This window comes from Pongo abelii, chromosome 1, assembly GCF_028885655.2.
Source record: "Pongo abelii isolate AG06213 chromosome 1, NHGRI_mPonAbe1-v2.0_pri, whole genome shotgun sequence".
Lineage (NCBI taxonomy): Eukaryota > Metazoa > Chordata > Mammalia > Primates > Hominidae > Pongo > Pongo abelii.
Window position 1 is genome coordinate 216,631,079 of NC_071985.2, and position 27,057 is coordinate 216,658,135.

The 27,057-nt window shown below is 54.9% G+C and overlaps 1 protein-coding gene across 13 annotated transcripts in view; it reads right to left on the reverse strand.

The window, feature by feature from the left end:
• CROCC (ciliary rootlet coiled-coil, rootletin) overlaps window positions 1-27,057 on the reverse strand; it is a 59,471-nt gene that overhangs the window by 23,319 nt on the left and 9,095 nt on the right. For 8 of the 13 annotated variants that reach the window (XM_054556224.2, XM_054556232.2, XM_063719889.1 and 5 more), the window contains 17 exons: window positions 25,748-25,902; window positions 20,201-20,386; window positions 20,025-20,108; window positions 19,885-19,946; window positions 19,638-19,803; window positions 18,835-18,941; window positions 13,048-13,284; window positions 12,189-12,285; window positions 11,442-11,525; window positions 10,783-11,016; window positions 9,819-10,018; window positions 5,306-5,488; window positions 3,981-4,125; window positions 3,191-3,337; window positions 2,611-2,841; window positions 1,083-1,276; window positions 680-807 (listed from right to left, as the gene is read on the reverse strand). In XM_054556224.2, the coding sequence (XP_054412199.1) occupies window positions 680-807; window positions 1,083-1,276; window positions 2,611-2,841; window positions 3,191-3,337; window positions 3,981-4,125; window positions 5,306-5,488; window positions 9,819-10,018; window positions 10,783-11,016; window positions 11,442-11,525; window positions 12,189-12,285; window positions 13,048-13,284; window positions 18,835-18,941; window positions 19,638-19,803; window positions 19,885-19,946; window positions 20,025-20,108; window positions 20,201-20,386; window positions 25,748-25,882 (2,620 nt within the window). In that variant the 5' untranslated portion in view covers window positions 25,883-25,902. The remainder of the gene's footprint in view (window positions 1-679; window positions 808-1,082; window positions 1,277-2,610; window positions 2,842-3,190; window positions 3,338-3,980; window positions 4,126-5,305; window positions 5,489-9,818; window positions 10,019-10,782; window positions 11,017-11,441; window positions 11,526-12,188; window positions 12,286-13,047; window positions 13,285-18,834; window positions 18,942-19,637; window positions 19,804-19,884; window positions 19,947-20,024; window positions 20,109-20,200; window positions 20,387-25,747; window positions 25,903-27,057) is intronic. The other 5 variants (XM_063719894.1, XM_054556218.2, XM_063719899.1 and 2 more) reach the window with 3 other exon arrangements.

Consider the following 27,057-nt stretch of genomic DNA (forward strand, 5'->3'; position numbering starts at 1 on the left):
TCCAAAGCTGCACAGCTACACGTAAAGCATCTCCTTTAATGACTGACATAAACATACCTGTCAAGCGTTAACTATCAATATTAATGGAAAGACTACAGGGAATGGAAATGGTATAGCCACTATCTAAAAACCATCTCCCGGGTTGGAAACCCACCAGCATTTCCCTTCCTGGTTCTGTCTGGCTCAGGTGTACATGGACAGGAAAATTAATTTCCATGACCCAAGTAGGTGCTTAGTTAATGTTAGGTGAACAGGAAGAAGCCCAGAGTTCAGAGACTGGATGGAAATGGTGCAGGGAAGTGGGAATGGTGCAGGGAAGTGGGAATGGTGCAGGGAAGTGGGACTGGGATTCCGGGGCCAAGAGAATCATCTGAAAACCACAGAGAACTCAGACTCTGTAACAGGCCTGATGACCGGTGAACAGCAGTTGCTGTTGACTCAGCCAGGCACTGTGCCACGGCCTTACACGCTTTTCCCATGTCATCCTGGCAACAGGCTTAGAAGGTGTGTATTGTTACCTCTAATAATCAGATGAGGAATCTGCAGCCCAGAGAGGAAAGGGGCTTGCTCAAGGGAAGGTCAGATCTAAGTGGTGGCATAGGACTGGAACCCAGGCCAGCCAGACTCCTACTCCAGTGCTGGAACCTGGTGTTCCCCCCAAGTCCCCAGCCCCTCGTACCAGTCAGGGTCTCCTTGGCCAGCAGCAGGGCCTGCCCCTCGGCTTCCAGCTGCTCCCGGCGGGCCTCAAGCTGGGCCAGCTGCCGTTGCACCTCAAACAGGCTGCCCTCCAGGGCTTCCTTCTCCAAGCTGCAGCACATACAGTCCCTGAGGCACTGGGACTCAGCCTCCCTGGCCCCAGGAAACTGTGGATCTCAGGGAGTGGCCAGGCATGGGCCAAGTGCCAATCTACCTGCCTGGCCAGGCCCACACTCCCTGGGGAGGCCTGAGCCACAGCTAGGACGAGTTGGCAAGCCAGACTCCTTAGTAACTGCCCCTGGGGGCCCGTGCCTGGGTGTGGCTGGTCATGGTGTGGCCCCAGGAGGACCCCCCCAGGGCAGGTTGGGCAGAGCCCAAGGCCTTACCGCAGGCGTGTGGCCTCCTCTGACAGGGTCCTGCCTTCACGCTCCGCAGCCGCCAGCTGCACAGCCAGGCCAGCACGCTCCTTGGCTAGCGCCTCTTTCTCCCGGGCCGCTCGCTCCAGTGCCTCCACCTGCCACTGGGCCTCCCGCCGGGCCTGCTCCAGCTCCTGCTCCCGCCCGCTCAGCTGCCGGGAGAGCTGGCCCCCACCCAGAGACTGAGCAGCACTCCCAGCATCCCCCAGCTTGTTCATCGTGCAGCACCCCAACTCTGGGCCTAACCCAGTCCTGGCAGAAGGCCTGGGTTCGAGCCCAGGGTCTGCCCTGATGTGCTATATGTACTTGGGCAAGTCATGACCTTCTCTAGATCTGCAATGCACGTGTGTACAAAAACGAGGGCCCAGCCAGGCACGGTGGCGCACGCCTATAATCCCAGCACTTTGGCAGATGGATCACTTGAGGTCAGGAGTTCAAGACCAGCCTGGCCAATGTGGTGAAACCCTTTCTCTACTAAAAACAAAAATTAGCCAGGCATGGTGGTGCATGCCTGTAGTCCCTGTTACTTGGGACGCTGAGGCAGGTGAACAGCTTAAACCCCGGAGGCAGAGGTTGCAGTGAGCCCAGATTGTGCCACTGCATTCCAGCCTGGGCAACAGAGCAAGACTCTGTTTGAAAAAAGAACAAAAACAAAAACAAAAAAACAAAACGAAACAAAAAAAACGAGGGCCCTCACTCAGCTTTCTGAGTAACAGAACCCTCGTATTACCCTAAACTTGCAGAGAAGCTGAATATATAAAACAGACCCAAGCGCAGCTGCTCAGCAGGCCTCAAGGTGGAGACCTGCACCCTGCTTCCTGCACCCCCTGCCCCATCCTCTAGAGGCCCCTCCCAGAAACCCAGGCGCTCCAGGATAGACACTGCATGAAGGTCCCTGGATCCCTGAAACATTAAGGTCTCTTCCAGATGTGATGTTCCCAAAAATCTAAGATTCTAATTCTAAAAAGTCTTGACCTATTATTAATCTGTATCGTTATTATTATTACTGTTTTTTTTTTTTGAGACGGAGTCTTGCTCTGTTGCCCAGGCTGGAGGGCAGTGGCACGATCTCGGCTCACTGCAACCTCTGCCTCCCAGGTTCAAGCGATTCTCCTGCCTCAGCCTCCTGAGTAGCTGGGACTACAGGCGTGTGCCACCACGCCCAGCTAATTTTTTATAGAGATAGGGTTTCACCGTGTTAGCCAGGATGGTCTTGGTCTCCCGACTTCAGGTGATCCACCCGCCTCGGCCTCCCAAAGTGTTGGGATTATAGGCGTGAGCCACTGCGCCCGGCTAGCCCCATGTTATAGATGGGGCAACTGAGGTATGGGGAGGTTGGGCAGCTTGTCCAAGGTCCCCAGCTAGCAGAAGCGGGGCTGGATTTAACCCAGAAGCAGGCTCCAGTGCCTGTGACTTAACCCAGGACTGGATGCAGGGGGCTGGGAGCCCGGCCTGCCCCACATGCTCTCCACACCACCCCACACACAGCTTGGCTCACCTGCGCTAGCTGCTCCTGCAGCCGGCTACGCTCATGGCGCAGCGTGGGGAGCTGCTGCTCCAGCGCCTCCTGGGCCTGCTCCGCCACTCGTAGGGAGCCCTCCAGGCCCTGCCGCGCCACCTCCTGCTCCAACCGCAGCTCCTCCAGCCGCTCCTGCTCCTCCCGCGCCACTGTGGCCTCCTGCTCCGCCTGCCGCTGCCGGCCCTGCAGGGCAGCCTTTTCTGCCTCCAGCTGGAGGCCAGGTAGGAGTGAGGCCTTGTGAGCAGGACGTCCCTCCCAGGACCAGGACGCCTCCTCCACCCACCCACCAGCCACAATAGCCCAGGGGGAGGCTCCCAGGGAACGAGGGACAGTGCCCTTGGGTGTGTGGGGACACTGGGGAGGGGGAGATGAGGAGGGCCCATGGAACTTCTGTGCTTTGACGCCTAGAGAGGATAGACAGACAGACGGAGACAGACAGAGAACCAGAGACAGAAAGGGAGGCAGGGGCCAAGACAGGTGCAGGGCTGGGCCCGGGGTGCCTCACTGAGTGGGGAGGACAGGTGGGCAAGGCAGGTGGGCCCGCAGGTGCACAGTGTACCTGGGCGACAAGGCGGTTCAGATCCAACTTGTCCTGAGCAAGGCTCTCGTTGAGGGCGCTCAGCTTGGACAGGGAGTCCTGCAGGGAGGCCTCCTCTGCCCTCAGCTTGGTCATGGAGAGCTCGAGCTCCACGCGGCCAGCCTCAGCCTGCAGGGTCAGGCCCCGAGAGATGAGGAAAGGGAGAAAGGTCAGGAGGAGGCGAGGAGGCACAAGAAGAGACCCAGAGAGATGGACCCTCGGAGACGGGAGGGGAGACAAGGAGGGGACACAGCGTGAGATGGAAAAAAAAATCACCGCAGAAAGCCTGCTGCTTATGAGCCATTTAAAAGCCACACACCACAGAGGTGTGCAAAACTAGCTCAAGCTGCAGGGCAGGGCCAGAGTTCAGAGGATCCCGAGTAGGGTCTAGGGACAGCACTGCTCAGAGCCCAGGCTGCAGTGGACAGGGCTTGACCCCGCCAAGGACTTTCTGGGTTGTAGCCCCAACTCTCAGACCCCAGAAGCTGAGTCTCAGGCACTGGATGACCCTGAGCTATAGGCACTGTCCCCATGAGCATCCAAAAGAGCAGGTATACGGCCATAAAGAGAGGTCAGTCCACTTACGGCTGGGACCAGAGGTCCAGAGGTCTGTGCCTGTGACAAAGATCAGCCTGTATCCAGAAGGAAGGGGTCAGTCTGTGACCAGGCTCAGAAGTCTGCCTGACACTAGGACCAGTCCCTGCCAGAGTGAGAAGGCTTGGGGCTGGGGGTCAGAGGTAGGTTTGTGGTTGTGCAGCAAACAGGGACCCACCTTGGTCAGCGCCTCGGACACCTCGGCCTTCTCAGCCTGTAGCATGTCCCGTTGCAGCGTGGCGTGGCTCAGCGCCTCCCTCACCTCCACCAGCTCCTTGGCCAGGACTGAGCGCTTCCCTTCCAGCTGCTCTAGTTGTCTATGGCTGCAGGACAGAGGGCGGGTGGGTGGCCCATGTCACTTTCCTGCCCCGAACCTCCTACAGCCAGCAAGATGCTGGGGCGGGGACCAGGCCTGAGGCAGGAGTTTGGAGAGAAACAGCCTGAGCCACAGGGCAGCCAAGCCCACTACCGCTTAGCTCCATGACCCTGGGTCTCCGTTTTCACATCTGCAAAATAAGGTACCACTTGCCGCGTCACATTGTTTGTTTTTTTGAGAAAAAGTCTTATTCTGTCGCCCAGTCTGGAGTACAGTGGTACGATCCTGGCTGACTGCAACCTCTGCCTCCCAGGTTCAAGCAATTCTCCTGCCTCAGCCTCCCGAGTAGCTGGGATTACAGGTGCTCACCACCATGCCTGACTAATTTTTGTAGTTTTAGTAGAGACGGGGTTTCCCCATGTTGGTCAGGCTGGTCTCGAACTCCTGACCTCAGGCGATTTCCCTGCCTTGGCCTCCCAAAGTACTGGGATTACAGGCGTCAGCCACCGCGCCTGGCCTGTTTTAAGGATAGAAACTTTACATGTGCTTAACATAGTGCCTGACACATCTCCCCAAGGACCTTCAGAAACAAGAATAATATGCTCCACCACAGTCTACTAAACATCATCATCGACCACGTCCCAGAGAGGTAAGCAGCGCAGTGGTGAAGAGGTTAACTCTGAAGGCAGAATGTCTGGGTTCAAATCCTGGCTCTTCTGCTAACTAGCTGTGTGACCTGGGGCAAGTGACATGGCTTCCCTGCGCCTCAGTTTACCATCCACAAAATGGAGATAACAGCTTCTATGTCACAGAGTTATCATAGAGTTAAATGAGAGAACTGAATTGCTTAAAATGGTATCTGGCACTTAGTGAAATTAGTAAGGATATTATTAGTATCATAACTAAATTTAAAAAATACTATTACTAATATTACTACTGTTATTTTAATTATTCTTGTTATTATCACCCAAGTTCTACCTTTTAACTATTCTCTGACCCAGGTAAGTGACGACACCTCCCTGAGCCCCAGTTTCCTGAAATGGGTCTGGTTAGAAAACCCGACATCAGAGGGGTCCAGACGGTAGGAGGCCCAGGACCCAGTGGGTACTCCCTAACCCCCAGGGGCACTGTCAGGGGACCTGAGGCACATTTGAAGGGCCTTGGCAGGGAGGCGAGATGCTGCTCACCTGCGCTCAAGCTCCCGGCGCACCCGCGCGCCATCCTGCACTGCGTCCTCCTGCTCTTCCTCCAGCCGGTCCCGCTGGCGCCGCAGCTCCTCCTGGGCAGCCTGCAGCTTCTCCCGCTCCTGCCGCAGCTCCTCAGCCTGCTGCTGGGCCACCTGCAGGCTGTGGGCCAGGTTGCTCTTCTCCCTTCAGGACAAGGGGAGGGGGAGCAGAGGGGGTGCTGGGGCTGCTCTCTCCAGAGAAGGTGGCTGGCTGCTCCTCTAGGCATGAGCTACATCCTCCTGTCTTCCAAGGCACCTGCCTCCAGGAAGCCTTCCCTGACCACCCTGTCCATGGCTGACTCATTTCACTCACACCCTCCAACAGAAGAAGCTGGCTTTCCTTCTCCCCAGCCCGCCCACTTGGAGAGGATGGAGGTGCTGGCGTGATCTCCAAGCACCCTACCAGGTAGAAGAGGCCAGGCTAGGCTCCTGGGACACATGGCAATTGTGCCACCAGCTCTGCTAGGCCATGTGACCAGGAAATGCCCCCTAGAACACCCCATGCCCCTCAATTCTGGGAAGCCCGATACAGCTGAGTCTACAGATCCCACAGCTTCCTGCTACACAGGCATATGGTGTCCACGGCAGGGGAGGGAGGAGAAGGCAACAACTGGGACTCCAAAGACTTGCTGTGAGTTGCCACGTTCCCCTCTGGCAGTAGGTGCAAAAAACTTCACGACGTGATTTTTTTTTTTTTTTTTTTTTTTTTTTGAGACGGAGTCTCGCTCTGTCGCCCAGGCTGGAGTGCAGTGGCGCGATCTCCGCTCACTGCAAGCTCTGCCTCCCGCGTTCACGCCATTCTCCTGCCTCAGCCTCCCCAAGTAGCTGGGAATACAGGCGCCCACCACCACGTCCGGCTAATTTGTTGTATTTTTAGTAGAGATGGGGTTTCAATGTGTTAGCCAGGATAGTCTCGATCTCTTGACCTCGTGATCTGCCTGCCTCGGTATCCCAAAGTGCTGGGATTACAGGCGTGAGCCATTGCGCCCAGTAAATTTTTTTTTTTTAGATGGCGTCTCACTGTGTCACCCAGGCTGGAGTGCAGTGCATGATCTCGGCTTGCTGCAACGTCCACCTCCAGAGTTCAAGTGATTCTCCTGCCTCAACCTCCCGAGTAGCTGGGATTACAGGCGCCCATCAACATGCCCAGCTAATTTTTGCATTTTTAGTTAGAGGCGGGTTTCACCATGTTGGCCAGGCTGGTCTCAAACTCCTGACCTCAAGTGATCTGCCCGCCTTGGGCTCCCAAAGTGCTGGGATTACAGGTGTTAGCCACCACATCTGGCCCTAATTTTTTTATTTTTTACTTTTATTTTTATTTATTTATTTTTTTGACACGGAGTTTCGCTCCTGTTGCCCAGGCTGGAGTGCAATGGTGGGATCTCGGCTCACCGCAATCTCCGCCTCCTGGGTTCAAGCGATTCTCCTGCCTCAGCCTCCCGAGTAGCTGGGATTACAGGCATGTGCCACCACGGATGGCTAATTTTGTATTTTTAGTAGAGACAGGGTTTCTCCATGTTGGTCAGGCTGGTCTCGAACTCCCGACCTCAGGTGGTCCTCCTGCTTTGGCCTCCCAAAGTGCTGGGATTACAGGAGTGAGCCACTGTGCCCGGCCAATTTTTTTTATTTTTAGTAGAGATGGGGTTTCGCCATGTTGGCCAGGCTGGTCTCAAACTCCTGACCTCAAGTGATCCACCTGTCTTGGCCTCCCAAAGTGCTGGGATTATAGGTGTGAACCACTGCGCCTAGCCAACAATGTGCCGTTAAGTAAAAATAGCAGAATGTGAAATGAGATGTTTGCTGTGAACACAACTACTTAAAAAGACCTTCTCCTTTCCAGGCATGGAAAGCCTTGGTTTACTCTTACATGGACCTGAATTCCAATTCCCACCCTGCCACCCCCAGCCACACACGCTGTATGAGTCTGAGCGAGTCTCTCAAGCTTACAACAACAGAGTTCCGAATTGCATGAGTTTGACAGGAAGACTAAATCACAGAGTACATATAAAACACTCAGCCAAGAGCCTGGCACACAGTAGGTGTGCAGGAAACGTTTGCTATCTCACTGCCAGGCAACACAATGGGAAGGAAAACCAGTGCTCTAAATGAGTTAGGATGGGCAGATGAGGCTGTGAGAAGGTGCTGTCTTTTTATTCCTATTTTTCAAACTTTTCATTAGATGGTTACATTTATGAAGAGAAAAACCAAAAAACAAAATATCAAAAACCTGGCAGCTAAGAAGTGGATAATTTCTTGTCTTAAAAATCTTCAGGGTGCCTGGCGCGATGGCTTACACCTATAATCCCAGTACTTTAGGAGGCTGAGATGGGCTCAGGAGTCAGAGATCAGCCTGGGCAACACGGCGAAACCCCATCTCTATAAAAAACAGAAAAATTAGCCAGGCATGGTGGTGTGTGCCTGTAGTCCCAGCTACTCAGGAGGCTGAGGTGGGAGGATCACTTAAGCCTAGGAGGTGGAGGTTGCAGTGAACTGAGATCGCACCACTGCACTCCAGACTGGGTGACAGAACAAGACCCTGTCTCAAATTAAGAGAAAAAAAAAATCTTCAAGGCTAGGCATGGTGGCTTATGCCTCTAATCCCAGCATTTTGGGAGGCCAAGGCAGGGGAATCACTTGAGGCCAGGAGTTTGAAACCATCCTGGGCAACACAGTAAGACCCCATCTCTAAAAAAAACTCCAAGAAATACAGTCCAAAACAGTGCTGGCAATAGAACTCTCTGAGATGACAGAAACGTTCTATGGCCATGTATGGTTGAAGAGTGCTTGAAATGTGGCTAGAGCAACTAAAGAACTGAATTTTTTCTTTTTTTTTTTCTTTGAGATGGAGTCTTGCTCTGTCGCCCAGGCTGGAGTGCAGTGGTGCCATCTCAGCTCACTGCCAGCTCCGCCTCCCGGGTTCAGGCCATTCTCCTGCCTCAGTCTCCTGAGTAGCTGGGACTATAGGTGCCTGCCACCACACCCAGCTAATTTACTTTTTGTATTTTTAGTAGAGACAGGGTTTCACTGTGTTAGCCAGGATGGTCTCAACTTCCTGACCTCATGATCTGCCCGCCTTGGCCTTCCAAAGTGCTGAGATTACAGGTGTGAGCCACCGTGCCCAGCATTATTATTATTATTATTTTTGAGACGGAGTCTCGCTCTGTCTCCCAGCCTGGAGTGCAGTGGCACGATCCTGGCTCATTGCAACCTCTGCCTCCAGGGTTCAAGTGATTCTCCCACCTCAGCCTCCTGAGTAGCTGGGATTACAGGAGCATGCCACCATGCCTGGTTAATTTTTGTATTTTTAGTAGAAACAGGGTTTCACCATGTTGGCCAGCCAGCTGGGTGTGAGCCACCACACCCAGGCTGAATTTTCACTTTTTAAAAATTTTAATTAAATTTTAATAGAGCCAGGCACAGTGGCTTATGCCTGTAATCCCAGCAGTTTGGGAGGCTGAGGTGGGAGGAGTGTTTGAAGCTAGGAGTTCAAGACCAGCATGGGCAACATAGTGAGACCTCCATCTCTAAAAAAATTTAGAAATGTTGGGGGCTTGTCTAGTATCCTCGGGGCTGAGATCAGAGTTGCTCAGGAACCCAGGGAGGTGAGGGCTCAGAGGGTGGTGAGGGCACAGAGGAAGGGAGTGGAAACCTAACTCTCAGGCTTCGGTCCCATATCCTTCCCCAGGCCAGGCCCAGGCCCTGGCCCCCAACTAGGGGCAGTTGGGAGGTAGAGGTGGGAGGACCGCTTGAGTCTGGGAGTTCCAGGCTACAGTGAGCTGTGATGGACCAATTGTGCCCCAGCCTGGGAAACAGAGCAAGAGCGTGACTCAAAACGAATCAAAACAAAACAAAACTGAATACTAAAAAATAAATGTTGGCCGGGCGTGGTGGTTCATGCCTGTAATCCCAGCACTTTGGGAGATGGACGCCGGTGGAACACGAGGTCAGGAGTTCAAGATCAGCCTGGCCAAGATGGTGAAACCCCCTCTCTACTAAAAATACAAAAAAAATTAGCCGGGCATGGTGGTGGGCACCTATAATCCCAGCTACTTCGGAGGCTGAGGTGAGAATTGCTTAAACCCAGGAGGCGGAGTTTGCAGTGAGCCGAGATCGCGCCACTGCACTCCAGCTTGGGCCACAGAGTGAAACTCCGTCTCAAAAAAAAAAAAAAAAATTAGCCGCGCATGGTGGCAGGGGCCTGTAGTCCCAGATACTCGGGAGGCTGAGGCAGGAGAATGGCGTGAACCCAGGAGGCGGAGCTCGCAGTGAGCCGAGATCGCGCCACTGCACTCCAGCCTGGGCTACAGGGCGAGACTCCATTTCCAAAATAAATAAATAAATAAATAAACGTTAATAGGCACATGCAGCTAGTGGCGACCATATTAGTGCAGAGCCACACGCATAAGGCTCCACTGGTGTTATGCCCAGCCGCCGACTTACTCTTCAGCACCCCCCAGCTCAGACCTCCCCGGCACCTGCTCAGGAGCTCGTTGGCGCTCCGCAGCCGCTGCACCTCGCGCTGGGCGTCCTCGTGGGCCTGCATTGCGCCGTCGGTCTTGTCCCGCAGGCGCTGCAGCCGTTCCTCTAGGGCCCGCCGCTCACTCTCGCTATCACTAAGCTGCTTCCGCAGGGTACCCAGCAGGTCCTGGCTTGCCTCATAGCGCCCACGCATGTCCTGGGGCGTGGGGGTCACAGAGTCTAGGGGGTCCTGGGAGGCCTCCAGAGCCACCTACTCTCTTCTGGTTCCAGGGATACACACTAGCCTACGCTAGGCGGGGTCCAGGGCCTGGACCTGGCCTGGGGCAGGATAGGGGCCTAGGCCTAAGAGCCAGGCTTCCGCTCCCCTCCTATGTGCTCTCACCACCCTCTGAGCCCTCACCTCCCTGTGGTCCCGGACAACTCTTACCAAAGCCCCCCCGGATGCCAGACAAACCCCCAGGCACACTCCTCTCCTGGGTGCTGACCCCACCCCCAGGGATCCCAGGCTCCTCCCCCTTTTGCATCCTGGTTCCACTCTCACAATCCTCCCTACCCTGGCTCTGCCCTCGTTCCCAGGCTCTCATCCCAGGCTCTGATTCCCCTTGTTGGACCTTTTCCCTGGGTCCTGGCTCTGTATGACCAGGGACCTGTCTCCCTCTCTACCAGGACCCTAACACTGCCGCAGCCTCCTCCCTCCACCAGCTGCCCAAGCGCCCACCCCCAGCTACCCAAGCACCCCCACTTCTGGGCTCGGCTTCACCGCAGAGCTCTCGGCCACCTCCTTGGGGGTCCTAACACCCTCAGACACTGTTTCTCAGGGCTCTGGCTGCACCCCAGGGCGCTCAGACTCCTCCCTCGACCCTGGCCCCGGACCCGCCCCCACCCCCGCCCCCACCCGGAGGGCGCGAGCCCCTCCCCCGGGCCTCTGGCTGCGCCCAGAACGCTCAAGCCCCTTCCTACCTGGACCTGCAGCTGGCGCTTGTGCAGGGCGGAGTGGATCAGGGCGAGCGTGGAGGAGTCTGAGCAGACCGGGGAGGGGCCTCGGCGAGGTGAACGGCCTCGGCCGGGCGAGGAGCGCCGCGGTGGGGACGGGGTCCGCTGGCCCGAGAGCCCCCGCAGGCTGCCCTCGGATGCATCCGCAGTGCGCTCGGAGCCGCTCAGCTGGACGCCGCTCTCAGCGTCAGACAGGACAGCCTGAGGGTAGGGGAGGGAGGCAGAAGGAGGCTGCTGAGTTAGGAACCGCAGGGATAGCTGGGCAAAGACGCCCAGGCGAGGCTGCGGGCCGCCTCATTCCAAATGCGCCCTCTTACGAGAAGCCTTCCTGATTTCACCTTCTCCACTAGCTCAGTCCTCAGCTTGCCGCTGAGGCCTCCCATTTATTGGGAAGACATCATTTGGCGTCGCTCACAGGTGGGCTCCGAAATGGCCGTGCCTCCCCTCTGAGACTTGGGGCTCCCTAGGGCAGAGGCCGGGTGAGCTAGCAGGGGTGCTGAGCAGCTACAGCCTGGGTCCCAGGCCCCCACCCATTTGCAGTTCAGTCCCAGGCCACCGAAAGACGTGGGGGGGGGGCCTGGGACTGCCTGGCAGGGCACTGTCTTCCCGCCTCTCTGGGCTCACACCTGTGCCAGGTCCCTTAGGGTCTGCTGTAACCCCTCTCCGTCCTCTGTCTCCAGGGCCGCCTGCTCCTGTAGCCGCAGGGATTCCTGGAGTGCGGTTAGGGAGACAAAGGGTGGTCGGGGTTCTGTCTTATCTGAAACCTCCCCTTCCCCTCCCTCCCTGGTCCACCACTGACCAGGTGGCCTCTGAAGCCATGTCCATAGGCCAGCCACCTGGTAGACCCCACAGCAGGCCCGAGGCCCTCACTGAACAGACCAGGCCCAGAGAAGAGCTGTGTCCTGCCCCAGGTCACACAGTCGATTGGAGGAGAGCCAGACCTAGAACCCAGGCCAGGCCCCACACAGAGGGGTGACCAAATCAGGCTGTACCCTGGGGGAGTGAGGGTCCTACTGGTGGGGGTGGGGCAGCTAGGTTGCCAGGGGCAGCATCTGGACCTGGAGAGCACTGACGTGAGTTCAAGTCCCGACTCTCCCGCTTACTGGCTCTGAGACTGGACAAGCATTTCCCCTCTTGGGCCTCAGTTTCCCCATCTGTGTCATGAGGATTACGCTACAGGGCTGCTGGGAGGAAGAAATGGGATGGAGGAGGTGAGTGTGCCTACCACGAAGCCTGCACACCTGTGAGGGCTGAACCTGAGGGTGAGTGGAATGCTGGGGGTGGCCCAGGCAGCCCAGCTCTAAGCCTGCGTCCATGGATCTGGCCGGTACCCCATCCCACCCTGCCCCATCTCAGGGGCAGCTGCAGCTCACCAGGGCCTCAAGCTTCTCGGTGAGGTCCTTGTTGACCTGATCCTTCTCCAGATTCTGCTTCTGAAGACGCTCCACTGCCAGGGTCAGCTCTGTCACTCTGGAGTTGGGGGAGCAATAGAGGTGAATAGGGGACCACCCCTGCCTCTCAAATCCACTAGCTCTGTGTCCCCCATGCTTCTCCAAACCGGAGGCAGGGACCCTAACATCCATCTCCCTGGCTGTGTGACCTTAGACAAGTCCTGGCTCCTCTCCAGACCTCACACTTCTCATCTGTGAAATGGGAATGAGGTTGCCACCAGCTTTACCTCATGGGAAAGCACATGAGGACTTGTCCAGGTGGCAGGAGTAAGGGGCACAAGTTTTTTCTTTGTTGTTTTCTTTTGAGACAGAGTTTCGCTCTGTCATCCAGGCTGGAATATACTGATGTGATCTTGGTTCACTGCAACCTCCACATCCTGGGTTCAAGCGACTCTGTCTCAGCCTCCCTCGTAGCTGGGATTACAGGCACACACCACCACGCCCGGCTAATTTTTGTATTTTTAGTAGAGACAGGGTTTCGCCTGTCAGACAGGCTGGTCTTGAACTCCTGACATCAGGTGATCACCCCACCTTGGCCTCCCAAAGTGCTGGGATTACAGGTGTGAGCCACCGTACCCAGCCACCAGTTCTGTCATCGGAGGCTAAGCTGTTTATGATATACATGGGGCAAGTGCCTTCAGAACCTCAGTGCATGGGAAGACTGGCTGAGCTCACAGAGGAAGACCCTGCCCCTAGTGAACAGATGCTCCCTTCTCCCCAACTCTCCAGTTTTACCTTCTGCAGGGATGCCTGCTTCGTGCGGCACCCACCAGGTACCCACCTGGCACTGAGGTCAGCCTTGTCCAGGTCGCTTTGCATCTGCTGCTGGGCCAGGTCCTTCTCGCGGAGTACCTTGTCCCGCAGCTGCTCCTCCAGCTGGGCCTGCAGCAGGGCCTGCTTCTCCAGGGCTGCCTCGGCCCGGCTCTCTGCCAGCCGTAGGCCCGTGCTCAGTCCCAGGCCCGCCTCCTGGACAGCTCGTGATGTCCGGGCCAGTTCCCCTCCCAGCTGCAGCAGGTCCCTTGGGGAGAGAGCACAGGCTGGGGATGGGATGGGGCTTGCTCCCAACTACAAATTAAAACTATGCTGGGGCAGGGCGTGGTGGCTCACACCTATAATCCCAGCACTTTAGGAGGCTGAGGCGGGCAGATCATGTGAGGTCAGGAGTTGAAGACCAGCCTGGCCAACATGGTGAAACCCCCATCTCTACTAAAAATACAAAAAATTAGTCAGGTGTGGTGGCACACTCCTGTAGTCCCAGCTGCTTGGGAGGCTAAGGTAGGAGAATTGCTTGAACCCAGGAGGTGGAGACTGCAGTAAGCCGAGATCATGACACTGCACTCTAGCCTGGGCGACACAGCAAGACTGCGTCTCAAAATAAATAAATAAATAAAATAAAAATAAAACTATACTAGGCTGGGTGCGATGACATGCACCTGCAGTCCCAGCTATGCAGGAAGCTGAGGCAGGATTGCTTGAGCCCAGGAGTTTGAGGCCAGCATGGGAAACATAGTGAGACTCCATCTCAAAAACAAAAGAGGAAGAAGAAAAAAAAAAACCCTACACTGGGATGCCATTTGTCCACTCTCAGATTGGGGAAAAAAAAAAGGGGGTCACATAATACACAGGGAGGGGCTCTGGGGTAACAGGCCCTCCCCTACACAGCTGGTGGGAGGGTGAGTACAACCACAACGGAGGGCACTGAGGGAGAGCTCCGAAAACTCTGCATGCATAGGAGCTTCCCCACCGGCTCCTCCTCTAAGAACGTATCCAAAGATATACCCCAGCACAGAGGAGATGGCTTGTGGACAAGGAGGTTCACTGCAGCATTGCTCATGTAAGAAATCCTGGTGACAACCTAAATGTCTGTCAAAAGGGGACTGCTACTAAGTACACGATGGTACATCCATTCTGTGGCCAAGAAAAACCAGTGGAAGGCCAGGCTTGGTGGCTCACGCCTGTAATCCCAGCACTTTGGGAGGCCGAGGCGGGAGGATCACGAGGTCAGGAGATCGACACCATCCTGGCTAACATGGTGAAACCCCGTCTCTACTAAGAATACAAAAACAAAATTAGCCAGGTGAGGTGGCGGGTGCCTGTAGTCCCAGCTACTCGGGAGGCTGAGGCAGGAGAATGGCGTAAACCTGGGAGGCGGAGCTTGCAGTGAGCTGAGATTGGGCCACTGCACTCCAGCTTGGGGGACAGAGTGAGACTCCATCTCAAAAAAAAACAAAACAAAACAAAACCAGTGGAGAAGTTCTTCCTGGCCTGACACAGAGCCACCTCCCAGTTATAACTAGTAGGTGAAGAAAGCATCTTCAAGAACTATGAAGATGAAATTTTACCAGGCGTATATGCAAAAAAGTGTATATGTGTCTGTGTGTCTCTGCGTGTGTGTGATCTGCTTTATTTGATTATGTAAGATAACCCTGGAAGGTCACTTAAGAAACTGATAGGCCAGGCGTGGTGGCTCATGCCTGTAATCCCAGCACTTTGCGAGGCTGGGGCGGGAGGATCACCTGAGGTCAGGAGTTTGAGACCAGCCTGGCCAACATGGTGAAACCCCACCTTTACTAAAAATACAAAAATTAGCTGGGTATGGTGGCTCATGCCTGTAATCCCAGCTACTTGAGAGGCGGAGGTGGGAGAATCGCTTGAACCCGGGAGGCAGAGGTTGCAGTGAGCCAAGATCGTGCCACGGCACTCCAGCCTGGGAGACAGAGCAAGACTCCATCTCAAAAAGGGAAAAAAAAAAAAAGAAACTGATAATGCTTCTCATGGTAACTTGGTGGCCAAAAAAAAAAAAGAAGAAGAAAAAAGAAAAAAACTGTATATAAAAAGAAAAAGAAGCTGATGATGCTACTTGCCTCCAAGGAGGGAAGGCGAATATCTGGGGTCAGAGGTGACAGGGAGCCATTTTACTGTGTACCCTTTTGAAATGTGAACCTTGTGAACATATGACTTAATCAAAAGTAAAATATAAAAATTTTAAAGGCTGCTTAAAATTTTTGTTTTTGTTTTAGTTTTTGTTTTTTTTTGAGACGGAGTCTCACTCTGTCGCCCAGGCTGGAGTGCAGGGGTGCGATCTCAGCTCACTGCAACCTCCGTCTCCCAGGTTCAAGTGATTCTCCTGCCTCAACCTCCCGAGTAGCTGGAATTACAGACGTATGTCACCACTCCCAGCTAATTTTTGTATTTTTAGTAGAGATAGGGTTTCACCATGTTGGCCAGGTTGGTCTTGAACTCCTGACCTCAGGTGATCCACATGCCTCAGCCTCCTAAAGTGCTGCGATTACAGGTGTGAGCCACTCTGCCGGGCCTTAAAAACGTATTTTAAGGCCAGACATGGTGGCCCATTTCTGTAATTCCAGCACTTTAGGAGGCCAAGGCAGGTGCACTGCTTGAGCCCAGGAGTTCGAGACCAGCCTGGGCAACGTAGCAAGACCCTGTCTCTAAAAACAAACAAACAAACAAAAATTAGCTAGATATAGTGGTGCACACTTGTAGTCCCAGCTACTTGGGCGGCTGAGGTGGGAGGATCACTTGAGCCTGGGAGGTCAAGCCTAATGTGAGTTGTGATTGTGCCACTGCACTCCAGCCTGGGCGACAGAGAGAGACTGTCTCAAAAAAAAAAAAAAAAAAATGTATTTTCAGTCCATAATACAGGTTAAATCCTTTCCTTTCCTGAATGAACTGTACCACTGGTTATCCAATAGTAAGGAGGGAAAGTGCCTCATTCCAGAATTCTAATTAATAACAAAGGAGTGACTAAATGAGAAGCTCACAGTTTTGCAGCCTCTGATGAGTGGGTTGGATCTTGAAAAGAGAGACAGCTGGCATAGGGGCCTCCTGATGGAAGAATACATTCTACTTACAGAGTCTTGAGGAAAAAAAAAAAAAGCAAGCAGAAGAACCTGAATCTGACCTAGCTTTAGATCCAACATCCAATTTACAGGAAATACATGGGATAAAGAAACATGTTAATTGACACCATAAGGATGCAACCAGCAAAATCCAGACTATCAGAATCTCCAAGGACAATTGGCCCAGTTTCCTGAACAAATAAGTTAAAAGGGACTTAAAAGACAAAGCAGGGGCCGGGCACAGTGGCTCGGGCCTGTAATCCCAGCACTTTGGGAGACCAAGGTAGGTGGATCACCTGAGGTCAAGACCAGCGTGGCCAACATGGTGAAGCCCCCATCTCTACTAAAACTACAGAAGTTAGCTGGGCGTGGTGGCGCACTCCTGTAATCCCAGCTACTCAAGAGGCTGAAGCCATAAATTGCTGAACCCAGGAGGCAGAGGTTGTAGTGAGCCAAGATCCTGCCACTGCACTCCAGCCTGGGCAACAAAGCGAGACTCCATCTCAAAAAAAAAAAAAAAGACAAAGCAACCATTTACGTTTTGTAAATGTCTATGGATCTAGATTCAAACAATTGTAAAGAAAAAACTAAAGCAAGACTATCTGTGACTTTTTTTTTTTGAGACAGAGTTTCACTCTGTCACCCAGGCTGGAGTGCAGTGGTGTAATCTCGGCTCACTGAAACCTCTGCCTCCTGGGTTCAGGCAAGTCTGGGGCCTCAGCCTCCCCAGTAGCTGGGATTACAGGCATGTGTCACCATACCTGGATAATTTTTGGATTTTTAGTAGAGATGGGGGTTTCACCATGTTGGCCAGGCTGGTCTCGAACTCCAGACCTCAGGTGATCCACCCGCCTTGGCCTCCTGAAGTACTGGGATTAAAGGCGTGAGCCACTGCACCTGGCCTGTCTGTGACATTTATGAGACATATGGAAAATTTAGACACTGGCTATTTGATGATAAAGAAAAGATTATTAAACCAGGTGTGGTTGCTCACGCCTGTAATCCCAGCCCTTTGGGAGGTCAAGGCAGGAGGACCACTTGGGCACAGGAGTTCAAGACCAGCCTGGGCAACAAAGTGAGACCTCGACTCTACAAGAAATAAAACAATCAGCAAGCCTGGTGGCATGCACCTGTGGTCCCAACTGCACAGGACCTGAGGTAGGATGATTGTTTGAGACCAGGAGGCCGAGGCTATAGTGAGCCATAAAGAAAAGAAAAGATTACTAACTAAAATGTTTTTAATGCACTAAATGAAACACCTTGGCCTCCTGCCTTGGGGCTCTCTCCACAGCCTCCCCGACACTACTGTTGAGCAGACTGCTCACACTGATCAGACACCCCTGCTCAAAGATCAGGCAGGCCCAAGCTCCCGCGCTGAGGCAGGCTCTCCTTTCCCTGTACCAGCTCTTCGTTGCAACCCCCCTGGGTGCCATGGGCTGAAACTTCCATGCCTTTGCTCATGCCTTGCTCCTGCTTGGCGCGCCTGCTGCTCTGCTTCAACCCTACCCATCCCTTGAGGCTCTGTGCAAATTCCATCTCCACAAAGTGGTTTTTCTGACCTCCCCACCCCTCCCATCCTTCTGAGCCTCAAGGACATTCCCTCTGTCCCACGTACATATCACTGACCACTCGCTTCCTCAGTCTAGAATTTCATTTTATTTTTTTTGGACAGAGTTTCGCTCTTGTTGCCCAGGCCAGAGTGCAGTGGCAAGATCTCGGCTCACCACAACCTCCACCTCCCAGGTTCAAGCAATTCTCCTGCCTCAGCCTCCCGAGTAGCTGGGATTACAGACATGCACCACCATGCCCGGCTAATTTTGTAATTTTAGTAGAGACAGGGTTTCTCCATGTTGAGGCTGGTCTTGAACTCCTAACCTCAGGTGATCCGCCCGCCTCAGCCTCCCCAAGTGCTGGGATTACAGGCATGAGACACCGCGCCCAATCTAGAATTTTAGGGATCTACATCTTTTCATCACAAGAGGCTGTGAGGTCCTTGGTAGCAAAGCTGAATATTCTAGTGGATGAAAATCAGGAACTTCGGCCTGGCGTGGTGCCTCATGCCTATAATCCCAGCACTTTGGGAGGCTGAGCCTGGCAGATTGCCTGAGCTCAGGAGTTCGAGACCATCCTGGGCAACATGGTAAAACCCCGTCTCTACTAAAATACAAAAAAAAAAAAAAAAATTAGCCAGGTGTGGCGGCATGCGCCTGTTATCCCAGCAACTCGGGAGGGTGAGGCAGGAGAATTGCTTGAACCCAGGAGGTGGAGGTTGCAGTGATCCAAGATCGTGCCACTGCACTCCAGCCTGGTGACAGAGCGAGCCTCCGTCTGAGAAAAAAAAAAATCAGGAACTTCAAACTCTGACTCAGCCACTTATGTACTACTGTGTGACCTCAGGAAGATCACTCAACCTCTCTGTGCCACAATGTCCCCATCTGCAATATGTGAAGGAACACAGTTCCTACCTCACAGGGAAGCTGTGAATATTAGTTGAAATGAAATATACAAAGAGCCTAGCCCAGAGTAAACATCTAATAAATGCTGACTGCCACGACTGTGGTAATGGTTATTACAAGTGGCCTCTGTGTCCTCACAGGCCCTTGTGCACAGTAGGTATATTGAGTTGAACTGAAATTCAACTGAATTGAGCTGGATGGAAAGAGCAGGGCTGACTCTCAGCTGCTGCCCCATCCCCGGCCAGGCCTCACCTCTCAGTGAACATCTTCACCTCGCCGATCAGCCGCCGGAACCCCACCACCTGCCTCCAGAGGAGGAGCAGGCGACTGTGCTCGTTGCTGAAGTAGGCATTGAAGGACTGGAGAGAAGACATGCCGAGGGAAGGGTTGGTGTGAGAGCGGGTTTACTCCCTCCCACTGCTTCCCTCATCTTCGACCATCCTGGGAGGCACCGTCATTCAGGGAGTGGGTCTTCCTGTGGGTCTATGCACAGAGCTGTGTCGCAGCGGCCACGCTCAGCCTCCCAAGCCTCATGGCTCCCTCCCACACAGGGACCTGGGTTTCAAGTCCTCTTTTGGCTGCAAGAGGCAGCAAGGAAGGGCAAAAATGCAAGGGACCTAGCTTTGCATCCCAGCTGCCAGTTGCATGACTGTGGGCAGGTTACTTAACCTCTCTTTATTTATTTACTTATTTTGAGACAAAGTCTTGCTTTGTTGCCCAGGATGGAGTGCAGTGGCACGATCTCTCAGCCTCCCAAAGTGCTGGGATTACAGGCGTGAGCCTCTGCGACTGGCCTTAACCTCTCTTTAAAATGAGGAGGATGATAGCACCTACCACACGCAGTTATCATGAGGAACAAAGGTCAATGCACACCGTGCACATGGTACATGCTACACATTGATAAAGACCAGCTATTGTGATGACGGCTATTTACTTCTGCTAACATGCTCCCTTGGACAGTGCTCCCTCTCCCTCTCCAGGCTTCTGAGTCCTCCCTCCTCTGTAGTGCCCCTTCCCCTTGGGTCAAGCTGGCCTCCCTGCACCCCCATGCCCACCTCCTCCTCGCGCCTCCATGCCGCCTCCCGCTGCTCCAGCTCCTTGCGGCTGCGTGTCCAGTCGCTGGTCACCTTTCGTATGTCCTCACTCAGAGCCTGGTTGGCCGAGCCTGCCTGGTCCAGCTGTTCTCGGAGCATGGCATTCACCTGGGCCAGGCTGGCACTCCTGAATGGGGCAGAGGTGATCAGTAGGCACTCACGCAGGGGGCCATCCTGCCAGCCCTAGCCCTCCCTGCTGCGCCCTCACCTCTGCTGCTCCTCCTCCAGCCGGATGAGGGCGCTCTCCAGGTCTTGGTTGTGCTCTGTGTCCTGGGTGGGAGAGAGGTTAAAGCATCAGGCTGGGCAGGTGGAGGGCAGGGCCTGCCCCTGCCCCACACTGGCACCCACCCTCAGCCGCTGCTGCTCCAGCTCTCCGGATCTCTCCAACAGCTGCTGCTCCAGCTCCGAGCACCTCTTCTTGTACTGGAGAATCTGGGGTTTGGGAGGTGATGGTGAGCCCCAGGGGTTGGGGCGGGACAAAGTGAACACGTGGGAGGACAGGAGCAGGAGTGGGTGGTCCTGACCTTGCCCTGCAGCCGCTGCACAAGCTGGGCCTGCCGCTGCTGGCCCTCCTGGTAGGCCTGCAGCTTGCGCCGGTAGGAGGCCTGCTCCTCCTGCAGCTGCCTCCGCAACTCCACGCTCTGCCGTACCAGCCCCCTGGGCTCCTGCGTCTCCAGCTCCCCAGACTCCAGCCGCAGACCCTGCTCCAGCTGCAGGGAAGGGCCCTGGGTGAGAGTCCTGGGCCTCCTGGGAAGGCAGGCTCAGGCCTCTGTAGGGGGCTCCAGGCTGGGCCCAGACGCACAATGCCTTGTAGGCTGATAGCCTGACACCCTGGGGCGCAGGCACATGTGGGCAAGCCCAGGGGCAGTGCACGTGTGCATGGGGTGATGCAGCCATGCACGGACACGCAGATGGGGCCTGCGTGGACACATGCAGGTGAGCCCACAAACCCAAACCATGCAGGCAAAGCTCAAAGGTGCACCTGGGTCAACCTCAGGGGCCTCAGTACACCATGCGCCTCTCTTCCAGAACACTTAGCCCTGTCGTGGTTTCTGTTTATTACACGGATGCCTGTGTCTCGCCACCATGCCCCCATCCCAATGTGAGCTCAGGAAAGCCTGGATTTTTTGTTCCTCATTGTATCTTAGTATTAGAATGGTGGCTGTGGAATGGCGTGACTCACGCTCAGTAAATATTTGTTGCGATGGTGAATTAATGGCATGAGCTCATGGGAATACATTCAAACAGAGGTGTCAATCCGCCTATGCATATCTGAGCTTAAAGATATGCACACACATAACACATACAGGCAACCTCAAACATTCCCAGGGGGACACGAATGAATCTGCTCATATACACAGCATTAAGATTTGTAAGAGGTGCACACAGATGTTGCCCCATACAGCGCCTGCATATTAATGCCCCCTTCTGGCTGGTGCAGTGGCTCATGCCTGTGATCCCAGCACTTTTGGAGGTCAAGGCGGGTAGATCACTTGAAGTCAGGGGTTCGAGACCAGCCTGGCCAATGTGATGAAACCCCGTTTCTACTAAAAATACAAAAATTAACCAAGCATGGTGGCATGCACCTGTAATCCCAGTTACTCAAGAGGCTGAGGCAGGAGAATCACTTGAACCTGGGAGGCGGAGGTTGCAGTGAGTCGAGATCATGCCACTGCACTCCAGCCTGGGCGACAGAGCAAGACTCCATCTTTATTTATTTATTTTTTATTTTATTTTATTTATTTATTTTTTTTGAGACAGAGTCTTGCACTGTCTCCTGGGCTGGAGTGCAATGGCGCGATCTTGGATCACTGGAACCTCTGCCTCCCAGGTTCAAATGATTCTCCTGCCTCAGTCTCCCAAGTAGCTGGGACTACAGGTGCACTCCACCACGCCTGGCTAATTTTTTGTATTTTTAGTAGAGATGGGGTTTCACTATGTTGGACAGGCTGGTCTCGAACTTCTGACCTCGTAATCCACCCGCCTCGGCCTCCCAAAGTGCTGGGATTACAGGTGTAAGCCACAGCATCTGGCCCGAGACTCCGTCTTAAAAAAAAAATAAAAAGGCCCCCTCTATCCTCACCTCAGGAAAGCCTCTGTTGCTGCTGCCCTTCCTCCACCCCCGGGAAGCTTCCATCCCCTGCATCCTCAGACCCCTGTGGGCTCTGGCTGTCCCTACCAGCCATGGAACCCTCTCAACTCCCTTAAGTCACCTGCTGGCCCCAGGTGGCCCCTCATCTTCCCCAGCTGTTGGGAGAAGGGAGGTGAGGGAGGAGCAGGGCAGTGTGAGAGCCCACAGTGGGTCAAGGGCACCTGGCAGCGACAACACCCCAGCCCAGCTTACTCTGATGCTAGCCCCGCACTCACCATCTGCATCCTCAGGACCTGGCCTGCTACAGCCCAGGCAGGACATTCAAAAGCCCACCCGTGCAGTGCCACGCCAGCCACAGGAAGCCAACAGGAGGGCAGCTGCTCTCACCCATGCTCATCTCGGGTCTTGGGTCCAGGCCAGGTTAGCAGTAGGGAAGGTGCCCTCCAGGCCTGCATCGACCCCGTATGCCCAGAGATGCTCTATGAGCCAGACAAAGCAAGGACATCTCTACCCACCCCACCCCAGGGACACGTGCATGGCAGCGCCACCAATAGGGAGGAGCTAACTGTGACTACTTGGGGGCTTCCCCCTGAGTCTGGAGGAACACAGTCCAAGGCTGTGCAGGGGAGGTGGAAGTAGGGGGTTTCTGCCTGGATGGCGGCTGCAGGCCTGTCAAGTGTCTGTGCCAAGCCCACTGAGGTCAATGTGAGCAGTGTCCGCATCTGTGTGTGGTGGCGGTGGCCTGGGGCAGCCACACATGCTGTGCACTGATGTTGTTGGCTCTCACTAGGTGTGAGTGGGGTGTATTTTGTCATTTGTCTCCACGCAGGACACTGTGTGTGTCATGTGTGGGTGCTGAGTTCACGTCGACTGTTTGGTGCCTCTGAGACTTCCCGTGAACGAGTAAGGCGGCATCTGTGGCTGAAGGTCTAAGTTGTGGTGCGGGGTTTGGGGCTGCCTGTGTGTATCAGGGTATATGTCTGTGTGTCAGTGAGGCAAGTGTACAACCACACGTGGGTGGGTCTGGGGAGTGTGCCTGGGCTCCCTGGTATGTGTGATAGACACTTTGTGCATCTGGGCATACCTTTGTGGGCCGATTGGTGGCTGTGTTGAACTGTATGCTTTTTTTGTCTGTGTGCACCCATGAGGTGGGAGACAGCGTGCTGTGTCATCTGCATATGGGTGTTATGGGTCCGCGGTGGTGGGGGGACTGTTCTGCGCTTGTGTGGGGTTGTGTGGCATCTGGCTGTGGGTGCGGGTTATGCTGTGCATATTCTGTGAATTGGAGTGTTTCTGTGTGGCCTGGTTTTAGGGTCTCATTATGTTGTTTGTGGCAGGTTTTGTGCATCTGTGTGTCTCTGTGTGGGGCCCAGTGTAGCCTGTGTCATGTACACACTGCATATATGTGTGAAGCAGGTGCTGTTTGCCTCTGGGACACAGAGGGGTTCAGGCTGTTGCTGGGTTCTCTCCTCCCCCTTCTCCAATGTTCAGAACCAGAGCCAAGGCCCTCTCAGCCACACCTCACCCCTTTCCACAAACTTCACCCTGCACAAAACAGCCTTTCAATTTTACTTGCAATTCAAAAGGGAAGGAGGCTGCCACTAAGCCAGAGATGAAAGAAGTTGACTGTCTCCCCTAGCAACCGCTGCCCTCAGACCGCCATTCAATTTAGTCTTTCCAGGTTGCTATGGACACGAGGGAGCCCAGGGGGTCTGTCCTCCAGAGCCAAGGGAGGCATGGCCACTCCCTCCTTTCCATTCCCAGCTGCGCCTACGCCTGCTTCCCAGGGACAGCAAGAAGGGGGGACCCCCATGGGGGCCCTGAGGTCCTCTCTCTTGGCTGGGAGGTGGCCTCTGGGAGTGCCTCAGTTTCCCTGCAGGACATGCAGTCAACAGGACACAGACCTGACCTCCCTCCGCTCCCCATGCCAGGAGTGCTGCAGGGTTGGAAAGATCAGAACAATCTCGCTGACTGCCCCCCAACTCAGCCCACCATGCCAGTGAGGGCCACAGGGGCAGGCACTGCCACCTGTGGCCATGGGGACAAGGGGGTGGCAGGGAGGGAGAATGTTGCCCAACTGCAGAGCCCTGGACCAAGGGTCTCATCCCAGGACCACCACTGACCTTGGGCCTATCATGCGCCTCTCCAGGACTTGCTTTCCCTATCTGTGATAAGGTGATCTCCAGGCTCTGAAGTTCTCTGGGGACCCACCCTCCAGGAAAGGCCTTTGAGGTCATTCCTGTTCCACCCCTGCCTCCAGGTGGGGCCTCATTCAAACCATGGTGGATAGAGGACAACTGAAGCAGTGGGCATCCTCTCGCGTGCCATTTGGGGCCCCCCTAGCCACAGGAGGGAGCTTTCTAGACTAACCCAGACCCCCTGTGCTGCAGTCCCAGCCCCAGCAGCTGTGTCCCACCTCCCACCTCTTCCCTTTCCTGCCAACCTGGGGGCAGGGCTAGCTTCAGAAGGTGGCATTTAAGAGGCAGCCCCTGAGGGTGTGGCACTGTGCCATGCATGGGCCAAAAGAAAGGGGTGGCTGGCTCAGGGCCCCATCACCACCCAAAATTCACGACTGGGGCCAGCATGCCCTACACACCTGCTGCAGACCCAGGGAAAACTAGCTCTCCACTGTCCTGATGCTAGGGGCCACTGCGGGCCGCCTACCCTGCTCCTCTACAAGTCCCAACTAGTCGGGGATTTGTCCAGCCAGGCAAGTCCCAGGACACGGGCACACTCCACAGTCACACACAGGAACACACACCCTCCTGCCAATGCGGGCTCCAGCCTGGACAAGCCCAGCTCAGGGGTCCCATGCCAACCCTAGCTCTGCCACTACCACACAGGGGACGCTGGGCCAGCCCCTGCCTCTCTGGGTCCCTTCCAACTTTGTGGGGGCCAGCTGTGCCCTGAAATCCCTAGCCCAGTGTCTCTTCCCATACGTAGGAAACAAAACTTCAGAACTTTGTTTCTAGACTGGGTTAATCTAGAAACCAAACAGAGCCCTGGGCTGGGAGTTGGAAGACCTAGTGTCTAACCTTAACTGGCTGTGTGCCCCCAGCATGGCGCGTCCCCTCCCTGAGGCTCTGTTTTCTCCTCTGTTAAATGGGCATCATAATGGTCCCGACTTTGGTGTATTAAATGTAAAACACTCAGCATGTGCCTGGCACATAGTAGGCACTCAATAAACAGTAGCTACTGTTAATACGTTCTTGCCACCTGCATGCCTCCCATCTGCACACAGACACTCTGTCCCAGCTGCAACTCCCTTACCAATCTTCAGCCACCACCAACCTCCCAGGGTCGCCTCCCAGCCACCCGGAGGCCCAAAGCAGACAGTGCATCAAGTGCATCCCGCACCCCTGCAACCGGCTCACACCCAGCTCCCGCCCCACGCCCTGGGACCCCCACAAGCCTGCAGCACGGGTGATGTGAATCCTGCCTGGACATGAAGACAGGCCTGCTTCTCCTTCCTTCCATGCCTAGAACTCATTCCAATAGGCAGTGGCGGCAGGTCTTGTGGCTGCCCAGATGGGCCGCAGAACACTGCGGGTGCCCACACCAGCCTCAAGCCAGCAACCAGCCGCCGCCTCAACCCCAAGGCCCATGGCAATGGTAGCACAGGGAGATGCCCAGAAACTCAAGGGGCAGGAATCTTTCGGGATCTCATTCTCTGTGTCCCACACCCCTAACAGGCCTGGGGCAGACGGGAACAAAATACCTCTGGTGCCAGGCACTTTATTCTATTATCTCCTTGATTCCTACAATTCCACATCCCATTACAATCCCCACTACAGAAAACAGGCTTGAAGAGTGTAGTGATTTGCTCAATGCCACTCAAGGTGGCAGAGCCTCAATCCAAGCCCAGGCCAACCTGACTCCAGGGCCCATCTTTTGCCCCACGTGTGGGCCTGGTCTAGATGCCTCCCTGCCCTCGAACGAGGGGAGCCCTGGCCTAGCCCACCACCTGGGCGGCACCCACCCTCTCGCTGACTGCGTTGTACTTAATGGCGAGCTCATCGCGTTCGGCACGGCTCTGGGCCAGCAGGTCCTCCACGCGGGACAGCTCCTGCTGCAGCAGCTGGTTCTCCTCCTGCAGTGACAGCAGCGATGCCATCTCCGTGGCCGGCAGCAGGACTGGCAAGGGACAGTGGGCACATGGTTGGCTTCTGAGTCCAGTGGGACATCCTCCCCACAACAGGGAGGGCAAGAAAACCATCCAGGCCCCTGGGAGGAGTCCAGGTGGGAATGGCTGCAGCACCAGGCCTGCAAACAGAGCTGAGAACAGGGAGGAAGGCAAGGAGGGGATACAAAGCTGGATGTAAAGTGAACACAACTCCAGCTAAAGTGTGGCCCAGCAGGTTTAGGAGGTGCAGGAGAGAGGCTCAGTCTAGGAGCCAGGAGACCCCTGAGTTCTTGCTCCGTCCTTTTCTAATTAGTCTTCTTCTCCAGGGCCTCAGTTTTACTTATCTCTAATATGGGTGGGGCGGACATGGACTCATGCCTGTAATCCCAGCACTTTGGGAGGCGAGATAGGAGGATCACCTGAGGTCAGGAGTTTGAGACTAGCCTGGCCAACACGGCGAAGCCCTGTCTCTACTAAAAATACAAAAATTAGCTGGGCATGGTGGTGTATGCCCATAGTCCCAGCTACTTGGGAGGCTGAGACAGCAGAATCACTTGAACCGGGGAGGTGGAGGTTGCAGTGAGCTGAGATTGTGCCACTGCACTCCAGCCTGGGCAACACAGCGAGACTCTGTCTCAGGAAAAAAAAAAAAAAAAAGGTAGAGTAGTAACCAGATCCTCCCAGAAAAGCATCAAAGCCTCGCTCAAGAGAAGGGCTTCATGGAACTTTAAAGGCTAGGGCTCAGGAGAGCAAAGGTCAGGTTGTGAGGACGAGGAGAAAGAGAGAAGAGGGAAAGAAATGCCAGCAGGAGAAGCAGGGCTGTCCACCTCCTGCGGGCTCCCCTTCTACCCTGGGAGAACTGGACATACACCCCAGGTGTCAGGGTGAGGGCCCTCTGAGTCTCTCCCTGTCTGGGGCTCCAGGGTGCCAACATCCCTGGCGCTCCCAAGGAGGGGGCCCGTCTGTAGCTTGGCAGTTGAACAGAGACAATGGTTAGAGCACCAAAACGCCATCATGGAGAGCTGCCAGCACACCAGCTGCAACTGAGTGTGCCCCTCCCAGACCCTCAAGCCACATAACGACACCATGTGCACCACCCACTGAGAGGAGCAGGGACCATCCGCCTTCCTGCCCATGTGGGAAATGGATGGACAGCGCCATCCACT